The 16,758-nt window shown below is 48.4% G+C and overlaps 3 protein-coding genes across 21 annotated transcripts in view; 1 reads left to right on the top strand and 2 right to left on the bottom strand.

Moving 5' to 3' along the window:
* Nucleotides 1-20: 20 nt before the first annotated feature.
* Nucleotides 21-6,329, bottom strand: LOC113981333 (GPN-loop GTPase 1-like). 3 transcript variants are annotated; one of them, XR_003538382.1, is made up of 4 exons: nucleotides 6,237-6,329; nucleotides 4,332-4,410; nucleotides 4,133-4,227; nucleotides 3,215-3,675 (listed from the first exon to the last, which is right to left on the bottom strand). XR_003538382.1 is itself a non-coding variant. In XM_027708679.1 (3 exons), the coding sequence occupies exons 1-3, from the start codon at nucleotides 4,380-4,382 to the stop codon at nucleotides 332-334; spliced, it is 330 nt and encodes a 109-aa protein (XP_027564480.1). In that variant the 5' UTR covers nucleotides 4,383-4,457; the 3' UTR covers nucleotides 21-331. The 3 variants fall into 3 exon arrangements, 2 of the variants coding, with proteins under 2 accessions (XP_027564480.1, XP_027564481.1); XM_027708679.1 differs by lacking the exons at nucleotides 3,215-3,675; nucleotides 6,237-6,329 and adding an exon at nucleotides 21-515 and having other exon boundaries at nucleotides 4,332-4,457; XM_027708680.1 differs by lacking the exon at nucleotides 6,237-6,329 and having other exon boundaries at nucleotides 4,332-4,447.
* MRPS16 (mitochondrial ribosomal protein S16) lies at nucleotides 5,882-6,673 on the top strand. The gene is made up of 3 exons (XM_027708678.1): nucleotides 5,882-6,025; nucleotides 6,109-6,369; nucleotides 6,449-6,673. The coding sequence occupies exons 1-3, from the start codon at nucleotides 6,013-6,015 to the stop codon at nucleotides 6,559-6,561; spliced, it is 387 nt and encodes a 128-aa protein (XP_027564479.1). The 5' UTR covers nucleotides 5,882-6,012; the 3' UTR covers nucleotides 6,562-6,673.
* Nucleotides 6,674-6,704: 31 nt separating this feature from the next.
* SLC45A1 (solute carrier family 45 member 1) overlaps nucleotides 6,705-16,758 on the bottom strand; it is a 38,537-nt gene continuing 28,483 nt past the window's right edge. For 14 of the 17 annotated variants that reach the window (XM_027708664.1, XM_027708670.1, XM_027708673.1 and 11 more), the window contains 4 exons: nucleotides 15,666-15,819; nucleotides 14,410-14,586; nucleotides 13,497-13,702; nucleotides 13,133-13,424 (listed from right to left, as the gene is read on the bottom strand). In XM_027708664.1, the coding sequence (XP_027564465.1) occupies nucleotides 13,143-13,424; nucleotides 13,497-13,702; nucleotides 14,410-14,586; nucleotides 15,666-15,819 (819 nt within the window). In that variant the 3' untranslated portion in view covers nucleotides 13,133-13,142. Of the gene's footprint in view, nucleotides 7,029-8,535; nucleotides 8,775-9,008; nucleotides 9,128-9,855; nucleotides 13,425-13,496; nucleotides 13,703-14,409; nucleotides 14,587-15,665; nucleotides 15,820-16,758 lie in introns of those variants that run through there. The other 3 variants (XR_003538381.1, XM_027708677.1, XM_027708660.1) reach the window with 3 other exon arrangements.

The following is a 16,758-nucleotide window of genomic DNA, read 5'->3' as shown; positions in this document are numbered from 1 at the left end:
GAAGAAGTAAAAAAAGCACGTCAAGAGCTCCTTCTAGCCCCTTCCTTTGCAAACACCCTCCCAGTTTGTCCTTGGCAGCTCCATCCCCCCGGCACCCGCACCCGACGCTTCGGCTCCGCTGGGAAAGGGACAGCAAGTGCAGAAGCAAGTTCAGTGCTGTGCAGGGGCTCCCTGGGGAACAGCACTTCAGTGGTTTAGTCCATGGCCTTTCCTGCTGCCCTCCCTCCTGGAGGCAGAGGATGACCCGGCCATTGCTCTCTTCCTTGTTTCTCCCACACTCGCAGACCCAGATCCTGCTCTTTTGGCCCCACTTTTCTTACCAGACCCGGCATCATTTTCCAGGGTCCCCAGGAAACTTCTGCACTTCACCCACTGCTAAGTGCGGAGCACAGGACAAGGGAAGGACAAATTTCTCAGCACCCACCACCTGGAATTTTCCTTCTCCACAACACACTCTTGTTCCTGCTGTCTCTGGAGGTGCCCACACGAGTCCTCCTTGTCCCAGCCCGGTCAAACTGACATATGCACAGGAGAAATAACAGGTCTTGCTTGCACAATTCCCAACCCTAACCCTTGCCTATCCTGCCCAGAGCTGAGGGAAATCTAATGGAATATTAATAAACCACCTTTGTTAAGAGCAGTCATCAGCCCGGTCCTTCAGGCTTTGCAGGAGTTTGTAGGGAACAGACCCAAATGCCAGTCCTACCTCTAAATTTCTAACAGCTTTCCTCAGAGAGATTCTGGACAGTAACACATATAAGGGAAAGAAAAGACTGCACAAGGAGTAACAGAAGGTTTGCCACAAAGAACAGAAGTTCCTGTTCTCCCTCATCAGGCTGGGACTGCAGGACCCAGTCTTTGCCATCAAGAGACCAGAGCGTTGTCATTAGGACTTAAACCTCTCCCCCATGGGTGTTTCTCAGAGAACTGGGCCAGCACTAAGCTACTCCCATGTGCCTGCAGTGCTTTGGGGAGGGGCAAGACAGCCCAGCTCCAGGTTCTTCCCCAGCGCTGTGTCAGCTCCAGCCCTGGCAGAGCTGCAAACACCCCCCAAGCTCTGCCCCCCGGGCTCCTGAACCCCCAAACCAAGGCTCAGGCTCACCAACGGGGACCCACCTGCCCCTCTCAGCACAGCCCAACCCCACAGCTCGGGGACCCCACACTCACCTGGCCCTTCGCCCCTTCCTCTCCACCCTTCCCAGCACAGCAAGGACCAGCCTGCAGTGGGAAACAGAGCCAGTGCCCAGGGAGCAAATGCCAACAGCCAGGAGGAGAGAAACGTGTCCCTCTGATTTACCCCACCCCACGGGCAGCACCAGGTGCCCCCAGCGCCGGTCGGTGGGGCTGGAGCCTGTTGCCTTTGGCTGCTCATACCCCAACACATATGGCATTGCTGGACCCAAGTCAATGATTTTCCCTGTCCGGAAAGAGAGGAGAACAAGAAAATTAAGTGCACTGGGGAAGTGAAAGGCTCTTGGCTTTCACGCTTCTCTTCTGATTACTCACTACAGGCGTTTCTTCCCTAAAACCTCCTCTTACCCCCCCCCCCCCCCCCCCCCCCCCGTTCCCGGCCGGTCGCCGCCACTGCCCTGCCCGGCGGCCCCGAGGGCTTCAGGCCCGGCCCGGCCAACGCCTCGCTCTCCACGGGCGCCGCTTAAGAGCCCGCCCCCGACCGCCGGACCCTGAGGCCTCGCAGTCGCCGCCTGGCGGACACGGCCGGGAGCGGCACTGGAGCCGCGCGCCCCCCCCACCTTGCAAGACCCGCGGCGCCTTCTCCTCGCGGCGGCACGCAGGTGCAAGTTTCTCCGCAGAGGCGAGAAACTTGCCTGTCGCTTCCCCTGCCTGCAGTCCCGGATGGCCGCGGGTGAGGCAGAAGAGCGGCCGCGCCCCCGTCGGGCCCCGCTTACCCCGGGGACGATCTCCTGGAGAGCCCGACGTCGGATCTGCCGCCGTGGGTCGCTTCCGGGGGGGGAAGGCGGCGGCGCAGCCCCGACAGCATCTCCGGGGCACGGCGGGACCGAGCGGAGCGGGGGCGGGAGCGAAGCGGAGCGGAAGGGGGCGGGCGGGCGGCGCGCCGGGCCCCGCCGTCTGCCTGGGGTCCTCGCGCCCGAGCCGCGCGCCGCGGCGCCGAGAGAGGGCTGCCCGCGCCGGTGCCTGCCGCCGCCCACGAACCTGCCGCCCGTGCCAGGCGCCGCCGAGCACGCCGCCCTGTCTCCGCACCGGGAAACGGCACGGCGAGACGGCGCTGCGGGCGCGGGGCGGGGGTCTGAGTCGGGGCGGAGGTCAGGCAACAGGATAGACGCCTCTCTGAGGGAAGGGGGCCTGTCGCCGCCATCTTTAGTGTGGTTTCGGCTAATTTCCGGTCCTGGCAGCGCCATTTTTACTGTGGGCTTGGCGGACTTTTGGGCCGGGGCCGCCATCTTTGTGTACGGCCTTGGAGGACTTCCGGTAAGGGCGCCGCCATCTTTCTTTCTGTGCGGCCTCGCAGGACTTCCGGTGCAGGAGGGCGCCATCTTGGGTGGTGCGCCTTCGAAAACAGTCCGGTCGCTCTCACTTCCGGTTCCCCAGTTTACCCGGAGAACGTCCCTCACTAATTTCTGCACTTTCGCCTCAAAAATCTTCATGTTATTCCCCCCACACACACCCCGGGAGAGACGGGAGACCACAAGTCCCGCCGTGCCGCCGGAACCGGCCCTTAAGTTGAGCAGGAGCGCTGCAGCGGCACAAGAGCCACTGCGCATGCGTCGCCGTTCCCTCTCCTGACCGCCCTTAATTTTACGTATCGCCGGCGTCATGCGAACGACTGCGCATGCGCCGGCGCCGCCACCTTGGTTGCTCCTCCTCCACCGCCTCACCATCCGGCTTCGCTTTCTTACTGCGCGCGCCTCACCCGCTTTTCTGGGGCTCCTCCCTCACATTTCGCAGCTCCCCCTCCCCTGCTTTTTCGGCTCCCTGGGATTCCCCCACCCACGTTTTGGGGTCCCCTTCTCACATGGTAGGGGTGACCCCCAATTTACGGGTCGGAGGGCGGGGCGGGGAGTAAACGGGGTGCCCAAGAAGGGTTGTTTTTATCTTTCATTTCACTTTTCATTTTATTGCCTTTTTAGTTTGCTCGCTTTTATTTTTTTCTTTAATTTTCTTTTATATTTTACATTTCCTCCTTTATTTCATTAATTTTTTATTCTCTTTATTTTTCATTTTCTTTTCTTTCTCGTTTGGTTTTTATTTTTTTTTTAGTTCTTAGTCTTCCAGAGAGGAAGAACACTGCAGCTCCTTTGGGCCAGAGAAAGGCTCCCCTGCTCTTCCCTTAAACACAACGCCTGCAATGAGTGCCCTGGAAGCCCGCTCCGCTCATGCCAGGCACCGGGGCTCACCCAGAGGGGCTTGGCCAGCATCCCATGGAAATTAAAATTCCAGCCTGGGCAAAGGCCCTTCCGGCAGGACCGCTCCTGCCCAAGGCCACCGGCCCGTGCAAGTCAGACCACTGACCACCCGAGGGGATTTTCAGGGGTGTACTTCCAGCTTTTATTCTCCAGAAACTCCAGTTCTTTCTGGCACCGCTTGCTTCAGTCTTTCCCCATTGGAAGAGGTCACTTAGCCTTTCTAGGGGCCAGATTGCCAAAGCCCGGCCAATCCATTCCCACAAGGAAAGGTAGCTGTGTCTTGTACAGGATACTGGGGGGGAGACACAAAATAAAAGTTTAATTTAAAACTTCCCGGAATAGAAAGCAATTCAAACATAAGGCAGACAAGACTTGTGCAAAACTGAATACATTTGACTTCAAAGGATAATTATTTCCCTCTGCACCTAATAGAATGTCATTTTCACCCAGGTCCTGCTCACCATCATCGAACAAAATATACTGACAAAATTTTTCATGATGACAGTGGAGAGACATTAGAGCACACTGCACAGGGAAGCTGAGGCTGCCCCATCCCTGGAAGTGTTCCAAGCCAGGCTGGACGGGACTTGGAGCAACTGGGGATAGTGGAAGGTGTCCCTGCCCACGGAAGACAGGGTGGCCTTTAAAGGTCCCCTTCAAACCAAATCACTCTATGATTCCCCTCCAAAATAACTACCAAAGAGACACAGCAATCAAAGCAGAGGGACTGCACTTCCAGCTTTTCTTACCTGCAGGCATACAGCACGTTGGACATAAAAGCCATAGGGTTAGTCCTGCGAGAGGTGTCCGGCACATACACAGCAACCGAAGGAAAAGAGGAAGCCTGGGAACACAGAGCAAAAGACACTTTAATTAGGAGTACACTGAGCAATAGCCAGGTCATTCTCACAGACAGCTTTACTGTCCAGTCATACAAAAAGCACTCACCGAGGCCTCAGTTATGATGGCTCCTGACGCTGACCAGGTGAATACCTCCATTTGCCCTGGGGTGTCAAGAATAACATCCCTGGTAAGAAGTCACTCATTACTGAAGGGAAAAAATACAGGTCAGGCAAGCTTATCCAGCAGTAATGAAACATGCCCTTCACAGTGCAGTTGCACCTGTCCTTGGAACTCTGCTACAGTCCTGGCACTTCATCTTTGCACTGACAAAGAAAACTGCACTGTTGAAAGAGTGCTGAGATAAAGAAGGATACATTAAGTGGACAAGAGGGACGCACAAATAAAATAAATAAAGAGCATTTGTAAAACTTTCCGTATACAAAATAACTTTTCCTGTGGAGGGTGATTTCCAATTTTTTTTAATTGACAGCCTGAACAAAGATAAATCTTTCACCAGAAATCATTTGAAAATGCTGTTTTTACAAGCAATAATGGGGCACTAATCAAACCACCAGTCTTCTGCAAACTGCCGAGCCTCTCCTCAGAGTCGAGGGTGCCAAGCTTTGGGGCCAGCCCTGCTGCGGAGCACAGCCACTGGTGGCCCCGGGGCTGCTCAGCATGGCAGGACTGACACCGCTCCTGACGAGTTCAGCATCCCCAGACTAGGGAAAAACCAGTCACCACCTTGTCAACTAGACCAGGACACTGAGTGCCACGTCCAGTCATTCTTGAACACTTCCAGGGATGGTGACTCCACCACTGCCCGGGCAGCCCCTTCCAATGCCTCGCCACCCTTTCCATGAAGAAATTATTCCTGATGTACAGTCTGAACCTGCTCTGGTGCAGCTTAAGGCTATGACTTCTCCTATTGCTTGTTACCTGGGAGAAGAGGCTGATCCCCACCTGGAAACAACCTCCTTTCAGATAGAAAACCCTCAGATTATTTGCACCTATGTTCTGGAATACTTGTTAGAAACAAGTCACTCAAACACTTTACAGAGTGTGATACTTTCATACCCCTGGCCTGCCGAGTTGCCACAGCAGGAAAAGCTGTCAATGACAGAAAAGTATATGCTTTTGAGAAATCACAGATATGGACTCAGCAGTCATGGTTTGTGTTCTTACGACAAGAGAGCACTGAGCTCCAAAAAGCTGCAAATTCCTGAGCCCTGCCCAAAAATCACCAGGTGACGAGGGGTCACAATTCCATTGTCTTGTCTGTTTTCCACAATCCAGCACTTCAATGACTCCAGAGTCAAACAAATCAGGATCAATTCCAGGTCACATGGACTGGGACAAACCAGCTGCTCTGCTGGAAGGGGTAATTCCAGAAGCTCATCTCCCATTATTGGGAATTCAGGGCTGCAAAGAGCCCGGCAGTGATCCTGGATTTAACTTCCAGATTAACCCCACCTAACACTCACTGCCAAGTGCTTCTGGAGCACCTCTCCAGGGAAAGATGCCCAGTGCCGAGGGGATTTAGTGGGGTCCCTGCTCAGTTTCCCAGGATGGATGGGAAGCTACCACGGACAGGCTGGATCTCAGGAGAACTCCATTTGAGTATTCCTGAAAGCTTTTAAAACAGGGGCTTGTTCCCAAGTCTAAGGCAGCTGAAATCCTGTGGCTCGCCAGCCTTCCTAATAAAGTGTTGCAAAAGTCAGCTGGGTGTGTCAATCTTCCGGCCCCTGTTGCATCATCGCTCCGCGTCGAAGAGTAGCCGAGAGTCATGGTGCAGCTCGGTGAGCCCCGAGCCCGTGACCGGCCCCTGCGCGGCCCGTGACCGGCCCCTGCGCGGCCCGTGACCACCTCGCTTTCTTCACAGGGAGCCGCCTCCTGAAAGGCTACCGCGGCGGGCACGTCGTGATCCGTTTCGCCCTCGGAGGCTGCGCCAACCGGCCTTTTTTCCGCATCGTGGCAGCGCACAGCAAGCGCGCCCGCGACGGGAAGTACCTGGAGCAGCTCGGCTGCCTCGACCCACTGCCCAACGTCCACGGCGAGAAGGTGGCGGGGCTCAACCTGGAGCGGCTGCGCTACTGGCTGGGCTGCGGCGCGCAGCTTTCCCGGCCCGCCGAGAAGCTCCTGGGTAGGTCTGGGGCGGGCGCCTGGCAGCGGAGGGGAGGGGGGGCCCGGTGCGGCCGCGTCTCACCGCCTCTTATTGGCAGGTCTGGCGGGGTTCCTGCCGCTCCATCCTATGACGGTGACCGGCGCCGAGAGGCTGCGCCAGAGGCGACAGCGGGCACAGCAGGTGGGCACTGCCCCTGTGGACGGGCCCTGAGAGACGCCCCGGCCGAGAGGCCCGCCCCGGCCGAGAGGCCCGCCCTGGCCTGAGGAAGCATCCTGCCCTGTCAGTGCATCTGACCACATTAAAGTGTCATTTGCCCACTCTACACTGTGCATCTGCTGCTTTCTCCAGACTCTGCTCTGAATCAAAGTTTATTGTTGCCAAATTTGGTGCACAGAGATAAAAGGGGTTTCACTACTTTAATGCACAGAGAACCATTCCAGGAGACACATACAGCTTTTTCTAAAGGCATGCCATTGACTCTAGCATCTCTCACTCTCCAGCAATGGCATGGCTACTGCCAGTTTCCATTTGCCTGCTCCACTTGTCAGGTGTTTTGACTCCCGGCTCTGATTTACTGTAACAGGACAATCCAGTGGTTCAGGAGAGGCCTGGCACAGATAAATGCAAATGGAAGTGCAGCTGTATTTCTGTTTAATTTCTCCAGAGAGGTTCTGGACCTGTTTACAAGCAAAAGGGAAAGATTTCAGTCTCATTTAAAGAGATGGGGCATGCCTGAAGTTGAGCTATGAGTCTTACTCTTTCATCACATATTTGACCCTCTTCCAAGAGGCAAAACCCCTGCCAAAGTCTCTCTCCTACCTTAGATGCACCTTTTGCTTCTTTAGGGTTTCTTTTGGCACAACTCTTAGGTGATTCTACAAATATCAGGCAAAGACAAGTTTCCAGTATTGCATTTCAATAAGCTTGTAGTGTAACCAGCCCAACAGAGGATGAATAGACAAAACACTAAGAAAGGGGCTGGCTTGCTTTTAACAAAATCACAATACTGAGAGAAGGTGGTTTTATTTTTGCTCATGGATTAGATGATTAAAAACCTATTCCTGGAAGTGACGGAAACTATGAAAAAGTGGTATTGCTTTTCTGATACCTTCCCCTTCTATATATTTGGTATGTTCAGCATCACATTTTTTATAAAATGGTGACTGCACTCTGGTACAGGGTTTCTAGGAAGTTCCTCTCTAGCTTACTCTAAATTTCCTTTCCTTGCTGCAAAGGTAAAGGTTTGCATCTGCAGTGTTTTTACTATTGTAATCTAAAGGTACCACACAGCTTTTCCTTTCTGGAGCTTTCTGCTTTGAACACAAAGTATATCTGTAATGTTTCTCTTCAGATAGTTTCGTGTTGGCCTGGCTTTTTTCCCTATTAAAAATAATTTTGTTATTAAATAAAGCATCTCACTGCATACACAAGGCAGTAGAACAGTTGTTTTCATGTCCTCTCAAACACCACAGTGCGATGGGGCTGCTCTCTAATGCAGTAGGGTGAGTGACTATTGGCATCAGACACTAATGTTGCATGACACAGTAATAACAGTAAATAAATGAAGGAAGTTCTAAAAGCAGAGTCTGGCAGTGCTGAGGTCATGTTTTCCACAGTGACTCCTTTCAGCTTTTCTCTTGCCCTAAGTCCCCTGCTAAGGCATCTGCTGCACTGAGAAACAACATGCAGCTGATCGGGGGGACATAAAGAAAACGGTGTGTTTCTCCTCACCTAACTTGCCTTTCATTATCTATGCAAGTGGTGGGTCTGTTTCTTACGGACCAAATTCATAACTTTTTCAGGATTCATGAACTTTTACCTGTAGGTCAGAAGAATAGTTTGTGCAACAAAGCACAGCCTCTGGGCCACTGTAAGCCCAGCCTGCCATGGAAGCAGTGGATTTTTCTGCACAAATGCACAGTACTATGCACCAGTACAGGACAGCTCAAGCTTAAAAAAAATGGTATACTGGGCTTATAAAGCATAATTCTCAGCTGCTGTGAAGCTGTCAGCAGATGAAGGCTGAGAACAAATTACAATGAACAGTTCTAGTACTGTACAAATGGTGAGAGGTGTAGTGCTGGAAAAAAGGCTGTGTCTGAGGCATCCTGGAGTTTGCTAGAGAAAACCAGTAACAGGTAGCTATGAGCACTGAATGCCATTTACACTTTGGACTAAGCCTACCTTTCAGAAAATTATCTGATACTTTTCTTTGGAGCCATGAGGAGCCCGTTGCTTAAAGGGGCCGTACATAATAATGTAGCACATAGGGATCGAGGTTCAAGACTAGATCTGTGCTGTAGGCACTTCACTAAATACAGCAAGAGTTAGGGCAAAAGGAGCAAATATTTTCCTTTCTTGGTAGGAAGAAGCATTAAACTTATTCAGCTCTATTTTCATTTTCCCCTCTTCCCCAACGAGTTCTGTGGACAAAAAAAAAATCTGCAGTAAATAAAAAATAACTGAAAGGAGTGGGCATAAAGCAGAATCAGAACAGAGTATCATCAAGCAAAACATAGCAAAAGTTAGGCTTAAGGAGAGCTACAGCTGAAGCTTGAAAAGATTGAGTCTCTAGCATAGTAATTGTTCATAGCATTTGACAGCAATACTGTTAAATTCATTGCTTAAGTAGCTCATAAGCTTGGTTAGTACTGTACCTGCACAACTCAAAAAAATCTTCATTTCTGCTCTGATGCTGTGATTTCCTCTGTTGACTGTTCCACTGGCTATTGCAACAAGATTTGTTATCCTTTTTAGAGAAACCTATCACTGGATCCTAGAAAAAGCAAAATCAAACAAACGAACAAGTTTCCATACAGCTTATATGTGTGGCTAATAATGCATCATGCCCATTGCAGATTGCTCCTCAGTCTGCTGACTGCTACTCTGTGCATATTTTGCTTTTGAATTCATCTGATTAAAGTTACTCATTGCTTGTTTTCTTCCTGCTCCCTGGACTACTTCTGTGCTCCACACATGATGCAGCAGTCTGCCCTTTGTTTACTGTTAACACTATTTGGGTATTGGACTATGTTGTTGCCTTTTAGATCTAAAGTAAAACTCCCAGCTCCCACTGTGGGTGGGGGCATTAGGCAGTAAGCTCCAAAACCTTCAAGCCTGTTAGGAGACAGCATGGACTGCAATACCAAGAAAAACAAATATTCTAGTAAAGGACCTCTAACCTGTCCCAGCGCTGCTGCCCTACAGCTTTTGCTGTTGTCCTGAGTGTTGCAGCCTGAAATTTGCCAACCTAAATGTAGGCCCACTTTCACCAGCACCTTCCCCTCCACTGACCCTGCTACAGAAGCAGCAGCCTGGGACAAAGGAACAGTCAATGGAAAGTTGCTGCAGCCATTTCTCTAGTGAACATCAACAAAAACCTTCCCTGCAGGAAAGCTGGGCTAAATGAATCATTATGTCTTAACAACCACAGGTATGGCAAATGTCTATTTAGATAAATTAAACAGATGCTGGAGATCTCCCTTGGCATTTCCGTCCCAGTACTCATAGAATTCTCAATATGTTTATTGGACTTAATGCAATCCATTGGGTGTTATTATGGTAATGGCATCTAAAAGTTTCTCCTCTCCCCTAAGACTGTCCCGGTCTGAGGGAGGGAAAACAAATATTAAGAAAGCTACCTTTTACACAAATTCTTTTTTTAATAAAATAAAGTGCATGTCCTATAGAGTACAAGATGACTAACTACTCATTTGTAGAAAATAAATTGACTAGAAAACTCTTTTGAATAGTTCACAATATAGCTTTTCTTTATATATATAGTCATACAATTTTATTCTATTTGATTCTTGAAAAGACTAATTTTTTCCATTCAAAGACACAACAGAAGTTCTGAAATTATTAGGTTGTCTTTTTTGAGAGACACAGCAGAAGTTGAGTGAACTGCAGACATATGCTGAAATGCTTACAGCTAGCTTCATTACAAACATGAGACAACTGATAAGGTGTTTTCTCCATCGGTCTCCCCATTTTCCCTGCTTCTGTACATCTGTTATAAATACCTTATGAGCATCCACAAATAATTGCCATCAATCAGCCTTTAATGATATGGACTTATTCAAAATTAACCTTTAGGCATCGTTGAAAAACAGCACAGTGTAAAATCATTTTCCCACCTAAACTCATGCATCTTTTTTCTAATCAGCAATTTGCAGATTTAGACAGAATATGAAGTGTTTGGATTCCAAAAGGTAGACATCACGTTGTAGCTCACAGTTCAACAGGGATCGTATACAGTAATTTCTGTAAAATACAAAATGTATGACGAAGAAATAAGCAAGTAATACCTTTTTAAAGTTGTTTCTATGGATTTGGTGCAACTCTGCATGATAGTGACAGACCCTGGTTTTTTCCAGACACCACTAGTATTGCTCAAAGCCCCAAATTAACACACAGTGATGTTGACTTAAAAGTACTATGTATGTAACACTACATCAATACATATGCAAAATAAAGTCCATATCCCATAAAATAGAAAATGTAATATATATTTTATCGGGTAATGCATATAGGCATAGCAATAGTTTTATAACTATATAAACATAGTTCATAATATTTACACATGGTAATGGAGACATACATTATCATCAGATACATTGATTTCATCAATTGTATGAACCTTTTGAAGATTTTCACTTGCAACAAAATGATCTGCAACTCCAGCTACCTAGAAAAGGAAGGTGCTCACAATTCATTCAGTGCAATAATGCTGGCTACAAAACTTAAGAGGAGAAAACATTTTAAGACCTGATACCACATTAGCTAGTGGGACCAAACAAAGAAATAAAATAATTTTTGAGTTTAAAAGTTTGAGAAGGAAGAGAAATTAAGGTTACAAGGCAGACCAACAAGAAAGAAAAATTCTCCAAAGTCAAGATTTTAGACTGTCAAAATCAGAAGTACCAACAATTTCTCATGCTATTTTGTTCCAGCTTTGTCCTGAACGTTTTTGAAGACAGCTGCCCCATAATCAAGGAAATGACACATCACAGATATTCCTGCAGATATGACACTACATAAGCCCAAACAAAGAAATGAAAGATGAATATACTCATCAATCTGATAGTCCTTTATCTCTGAGTGCTTGACTTTGTAATCTCAGTAGTATTCCTCCATTTAAGTTAATACTGAGTAACATGAGACTTGCTTCTAAAATAAATTTTTAAAAAAGTAATACTCAGGAACAGATGATAAAAAGGAGGGGTTCTTACAAGTTGTGTATTATGCTTTCAGCATGGGAGTATATTAAGCCACAACAGCTAAAGATTACACTAATTATTTCATCTTGGCATCGTAGATCAAGCATCAGAATAAACTTAGACGTACAATTAAGTACAACTCATTTAAAAAGAGTGACCCTCTCGTGATAACCCTTATTCAAGACCTAAAGACCAAGTAAGCAGAAATAACCTCTACAGGGATGCCATGCACATGTAAACACCAAAGCGTCCCTCAGCCTTGGTAAACATTGGCTGCCTACCCAAATACGGAAGCAGACTGATAGGGATTTTAGAAATAGTTTTAACTTTATTTATGACTTAAAATTAACTCCTGGCCTTAACTAGAACTTGTACAAGTTCTCTCACATTTACCACCTTCTAAAATCAGAATAATTAAAAAATCTTGCAGATAATGAAACCCAAAGCCCTTTTAACTAGTTGTACTGAGATATGGAAGATGCAGTTCTAGCTGACAAGCACTTATTCACTGGTCCCCATGCAGATTTTAAAATGTCACAAGGTAAAACTGTATAAACAAGGATGATGTGATGAAGGCTTTCATACAAATTATTTTTCTTAAATTCTCAACTTAGCTCTGAGAGTAAGCTTCTACCCAAGAGAGGCTGATGAAAAAAGACCCTTCTCCCCAAAGCTGGATTATGGACAACTGTCCATCCTCCTGCTAAGTCATCACAAACCCCTGTAGTCTTAATTAAAAGTCTAATGTGGAAGGAAATCTGCACATATTGGCAAACATTACCAAGGACCACAGCCAGGACCTAACGAGCAGGGTTTGCGAGCCAGGCCACACCACTTTCAGCCCACAGTGGTTTCTCGTAGCACTTGGTGGGAGCTCTGTACAAATAGAAGTTCAACCATGGCACTTACACAGAGTACTTACACCACCCAAGCAGGACCAGTTGCTCTCAGCCTTTCCAAAGTCTTAGAAAGCACCGTCCAGAGCCCAGCCTACCACAGGCAGAGGCTGTAGGTTGGACCCGCAGCTCCCAAAAGCCTCATAGGAATCACCACTGCCCTTGGCGATGGAGGATCAGGCTCTGCCTGGCCATGAGATGGCACCTTCTGCCCCCCAGACTGGCAGATCGCTGTTCCCACAGTGGCAGTACCCGCAGTGGTGTGCAGCCCAGCCCAGCAGCTCCCTGCCACTCGAGAGACCGAGGTTGCCCTGCCCAGGTGCCAGACTTCTGGGCCTCCTGCCTCATGCTGGACAAAACCACTGGTTCCCCTGGGAATGACAGCACCACGAGGCAGCTGGAGGGAATGGCCCCACCACTTCCTGCTGCTGCTGTGGCCCCAGGGGCACAGACAGGCCTTTGCCACCTCAGGGGAAAAACCAGCAGTGCAGGCACCGCTGACTCACCCCTCACCTTCCCACAGGCAAGGGAAAGCTCAGCAAAGCCAGTGCAAACCTTTCTTGCCATTTGCCATGCCCACTGCTGCCATCCCAGAGGTGCACAAGCCTGTCGTGCCACAATAGGAAGGCTGAGGGTGACGCAATGAGGCAGCAGAGGCTGTGGCAGCTTCTCCCACTTATTCATTCTGCGCATGGGGCAAGAGCGGACGCTGCTCCTCGGCAGGCGGCAGCTCCTCGGTGGGCAGCAGCTCGTAGGTGACGCAGAGGGAGGAGAAGAGACAGCCCAGGAAGGACACCAGGCTGGCGAAGTACATGGCACTGCTGGCACTGCCCACAGCCGCTGTCAGTGGCCCCATGGCCAGAGCCACCAGGATCTGTGCCAGGAAGTACTGGCAGCTCAGCAAGGAGATGTCAACGCCCATCCCACGCTGCATGCCCTCTGCCTGCGAGCCTATAAACTGCGGGGGACACAGCCACAGTGTAAGGGGGTGTCACAGGAGTTCCTCTCCCCTCCCCGGCCCAGGGCTCACCTCACGGCTCTGGTAGTAGTCACAGAGCAGGGAGTAGGGCAACGTGCAGAGCGTGGCAAACAGAATGCCGTAGGTAGCGCACAGTGACAGCACCACATAGACGTTTCTGGAGAGGGTGGCCAGGCCCGTGCCCAGCCCAAAGGCCAAATATGCCACAAAGTACAGCGTCCGTGTGCTGAACCGCTCCTCCAGCTTCTCCAGCACGGCTGCAAGAAAACAGAATGGCATTCTGGTTGAACTGCATCCCTCCCCAATACCAGCCAGTCAGTGGACCTGAGGCCCCGTAGTCCATCAGTTAGGCAGCCACATCTCAGTGGCAACTGTTATGCCTCTGAGTAATCGGTGGCTTGCATGTGAGCACCAAGGGCCCCTTCCAAATCCTGTTGCCCCGATGCAGCCTTGCTGCCCTATCTCCATGGAGGGCATGGCAGAGCTGAAGCCTAGCAGTGCCCATGTCCCAGAGGGGTATGTGGGAATTGGTGGGGGTGGGGAGGCAGACGTATGGCATACATGACAAAGTGCTGTGGTGGTGCATGACACCTGAACACTTTGCTGGGGAAACACAGGCACTGAGTGGTGCTGCACCAGAACTGTGCCTATGGTGGCTGCATGTACTTCTGGATTCGACGTACATTGAAAATGCCACTTGTGAAAGGAACTACATACTTAGAAAGATGTGTTTTTATTGGATTGCTGACCTCATCTGCTGTCAGTGCAGGCCAAGCTAATGAACATCATATAGTTATGTTAGTTATAACTTAATACAATTACCATGAAAAAGAACACTCCGCTTCAGGACTTGTGCTGGTAGACTATGTGCAACATAAACACTGAGCTACTTGTTGCAGAAACACCACTTTTAAGGAAAGTGTGTATCTTTTCTCACAGTAGTTAAGATGGCTATACCAAGTACCTGAATAGAAAGCAGCACTGAATGCATAGATGCACATTCCCCAGCAGCCCATGGTGACCCCAGCGTTGTACTTCTGATACTCATCTGAATTGTGAGGTGCTTTTGGATTCCCTTGAAACACTACTTCTCCCATGAAGTCAGTATAGAAGAGTAACATCCCCTCAAACGAAAGCCATCCTGAAAGAAGTGAGAAGTAACCCATCAGGATTTCAGAGTATCTCCTTCCCTTTGTAAGCTTGTATGGATGTTATCAGCTATATTACAAAACACACCCGGAACGCAGGTTGTGTAATGTGAGTAATACACAACAGCCACATTTATCTGAGACCACTGTTCCCCGTGCATTATGCTGCAATGTTTGTTAAAGACATTCAGGATTTTAAAGACCAAGATTTACCATTTGAATTCCAAAGTGGAATGCTAGAGGCTGAATAAAGGTCACAACATACCGGTTTAGCAAGACAGAAAAATAGATGATGACAGTCTGAGCTGCCTTCAGGACAGGACACAACTTCAACTGACAGGACACAACGCTCTGTTTAACAGAGAGGTTTATCCCATAGTCATTTCAGGTTGCTGTTATTCTCCCACATAGAACTGGAAGGAGGGCCTCATGTCATGGTTGCAGCCTCCAGAGTGCCTCTGATACAGTCAAAAACTCTACTTACAAATTGGCATCAAGGCCATTAATGCAGACAATCTCTTAATTCCTTTCATAGCCTGGCACCTTCTGTCCAATTTTGTATACACTGGATTGATTGCAAGCCCTTCCTAATCATCAGTCACACACTGGTTAAGATAAAAGGTAACATTACTGGTTATAGGCACTTCTGCAGTGCTGTGTTTCACACCTCCTCTTGGCCTGTTCTGGGACTCCGAAACACATGCTGTCAAAGGGAGGAAAGCAAACACTAGTCTCAGGTGTAAGCAGGAAAATGCAACTAATCTTGGCTTTCTGTTTGATGTAAACATTCTACTTAACAGAGGTACTGATTTAGGCCATTGTTATTACCTTTCTAGGAACAAGGCTTTACTGTTTTGTTGGGGTGATTTGGTATTTTTTTTTCCTTTCTCCTTTCTCAGTGTTCTAAGAAACTAAGTATCAGAAGATACCTCATTGGTAACTGTATATGGAACAAATCAAGTCCTCCCTAGTTAGCAGCCATTGCAGCAACAGGTAAAATATTGAAAAAGATTCACCCGAGGTAGTGCAGAGCTACTTCCCTGTGAAGTAGAAGACGGCACTTTCTGAATACCTAAGAAGTGGTTGATGCAGAGGTTACGAAGAGCCCTGGGCATCTGGCAGATGGTCGAACAAAGCAGTTTCACAGAGAGTGGTTGCTCAGAGGTCTCGTCTGATTCATTCAGCTCGCTCTCATACTTAACACCATTCAGCAAGATATTAGCAACCTGCACCATAAGAACTCCCAGGTCAACAAGCACAGTAAGAAAAACCTTTAAGCAAATGTATGCAGTATTGCACACCTATCTGATCATCTGAAAGATAAACTCTGCTGCTGGAGTATGTTGACTCAGAGATTAAGCGTATTAGGCTAAACCATAAGTTCAGCCTTGGAACAAGTGTTCAATGGCAGCACTGCCCTGCAGCTTTCAGTATACTCAAAACAGTACTCTTCACTTCACTAGGATACTTGGCAACCACATCCAGATTCTAGTATAAGGAATGGATAAATTCTACTGCATTTTATAGGAGTTGTACCCACATTCAGGTGAATTTGCATCCTGAAGTTATAGAGACGCTGAGGAAGAAGAAGCTGCTTTTAATTGAAACACATTCTCATTGCTTGCTAACCTTGATGCTCAACCTCTACGTGCACAGTAAGTAAAATCCTGGCCCTAAAAAAGTCTGATCTCACAAATCGGGTCAAAGTACAGCAACAGCAACAACAAACAAAACAAACAAGAAAACAGCACCCCCCAAAAAAAAAACTCCAACCAAATCCCATAACAAAACCAAAAAGTAACAGAGGACAGTTTACTTCATCCCAGATCATAAAAAAAAGATACGCCATACAAAGGTCTCAGATATTCCAAGTTATCACCAACAGGGGAAGGAGAGGTCAGAGTCTTATCCCTCAGTAAGGGAAACCTCACCTCCCTGATGGAACCAGATGTAATGACTGCCATAAGGAGAAGCTCATGGGAGAGTCCTATCCCTGGCCCTATCTTGCAGGTCTTTCTGTGGAAAGGGAAGATATAGGCTCAATAAAAATGTGTCCTTTTCTGCTCTCATGTGGTAGCTCCCTTGGTGGTAAAGGAGGGATCAAAAACCCCAACCTAACTCTCACACATGACCCGATAAGAGTGGGACATTCCCATTTCTGCCAT

Source organism: Neopelma chrysocephalum, unplaced genomic scaffold, assembly GCF_003984885.1.
Source record: "Neopelma chrysocephalum unplaced genomic scaffold, ASM398488v2 Primary Assembly neopelma1_96463, whole genome shotgun sequence".
NCBI classification, from domain to species: Eukaryota; Metazoa; Chordata; class Aves; order Passeriformes; family Pipridae; genus Neopelma; species Neopelma chrysocephalum.
The sequence above is the reverse complement of the archived record's forward strand: the minus strand, read 5'-3'. Positions and strand labels throughout refer to the sequence as shown.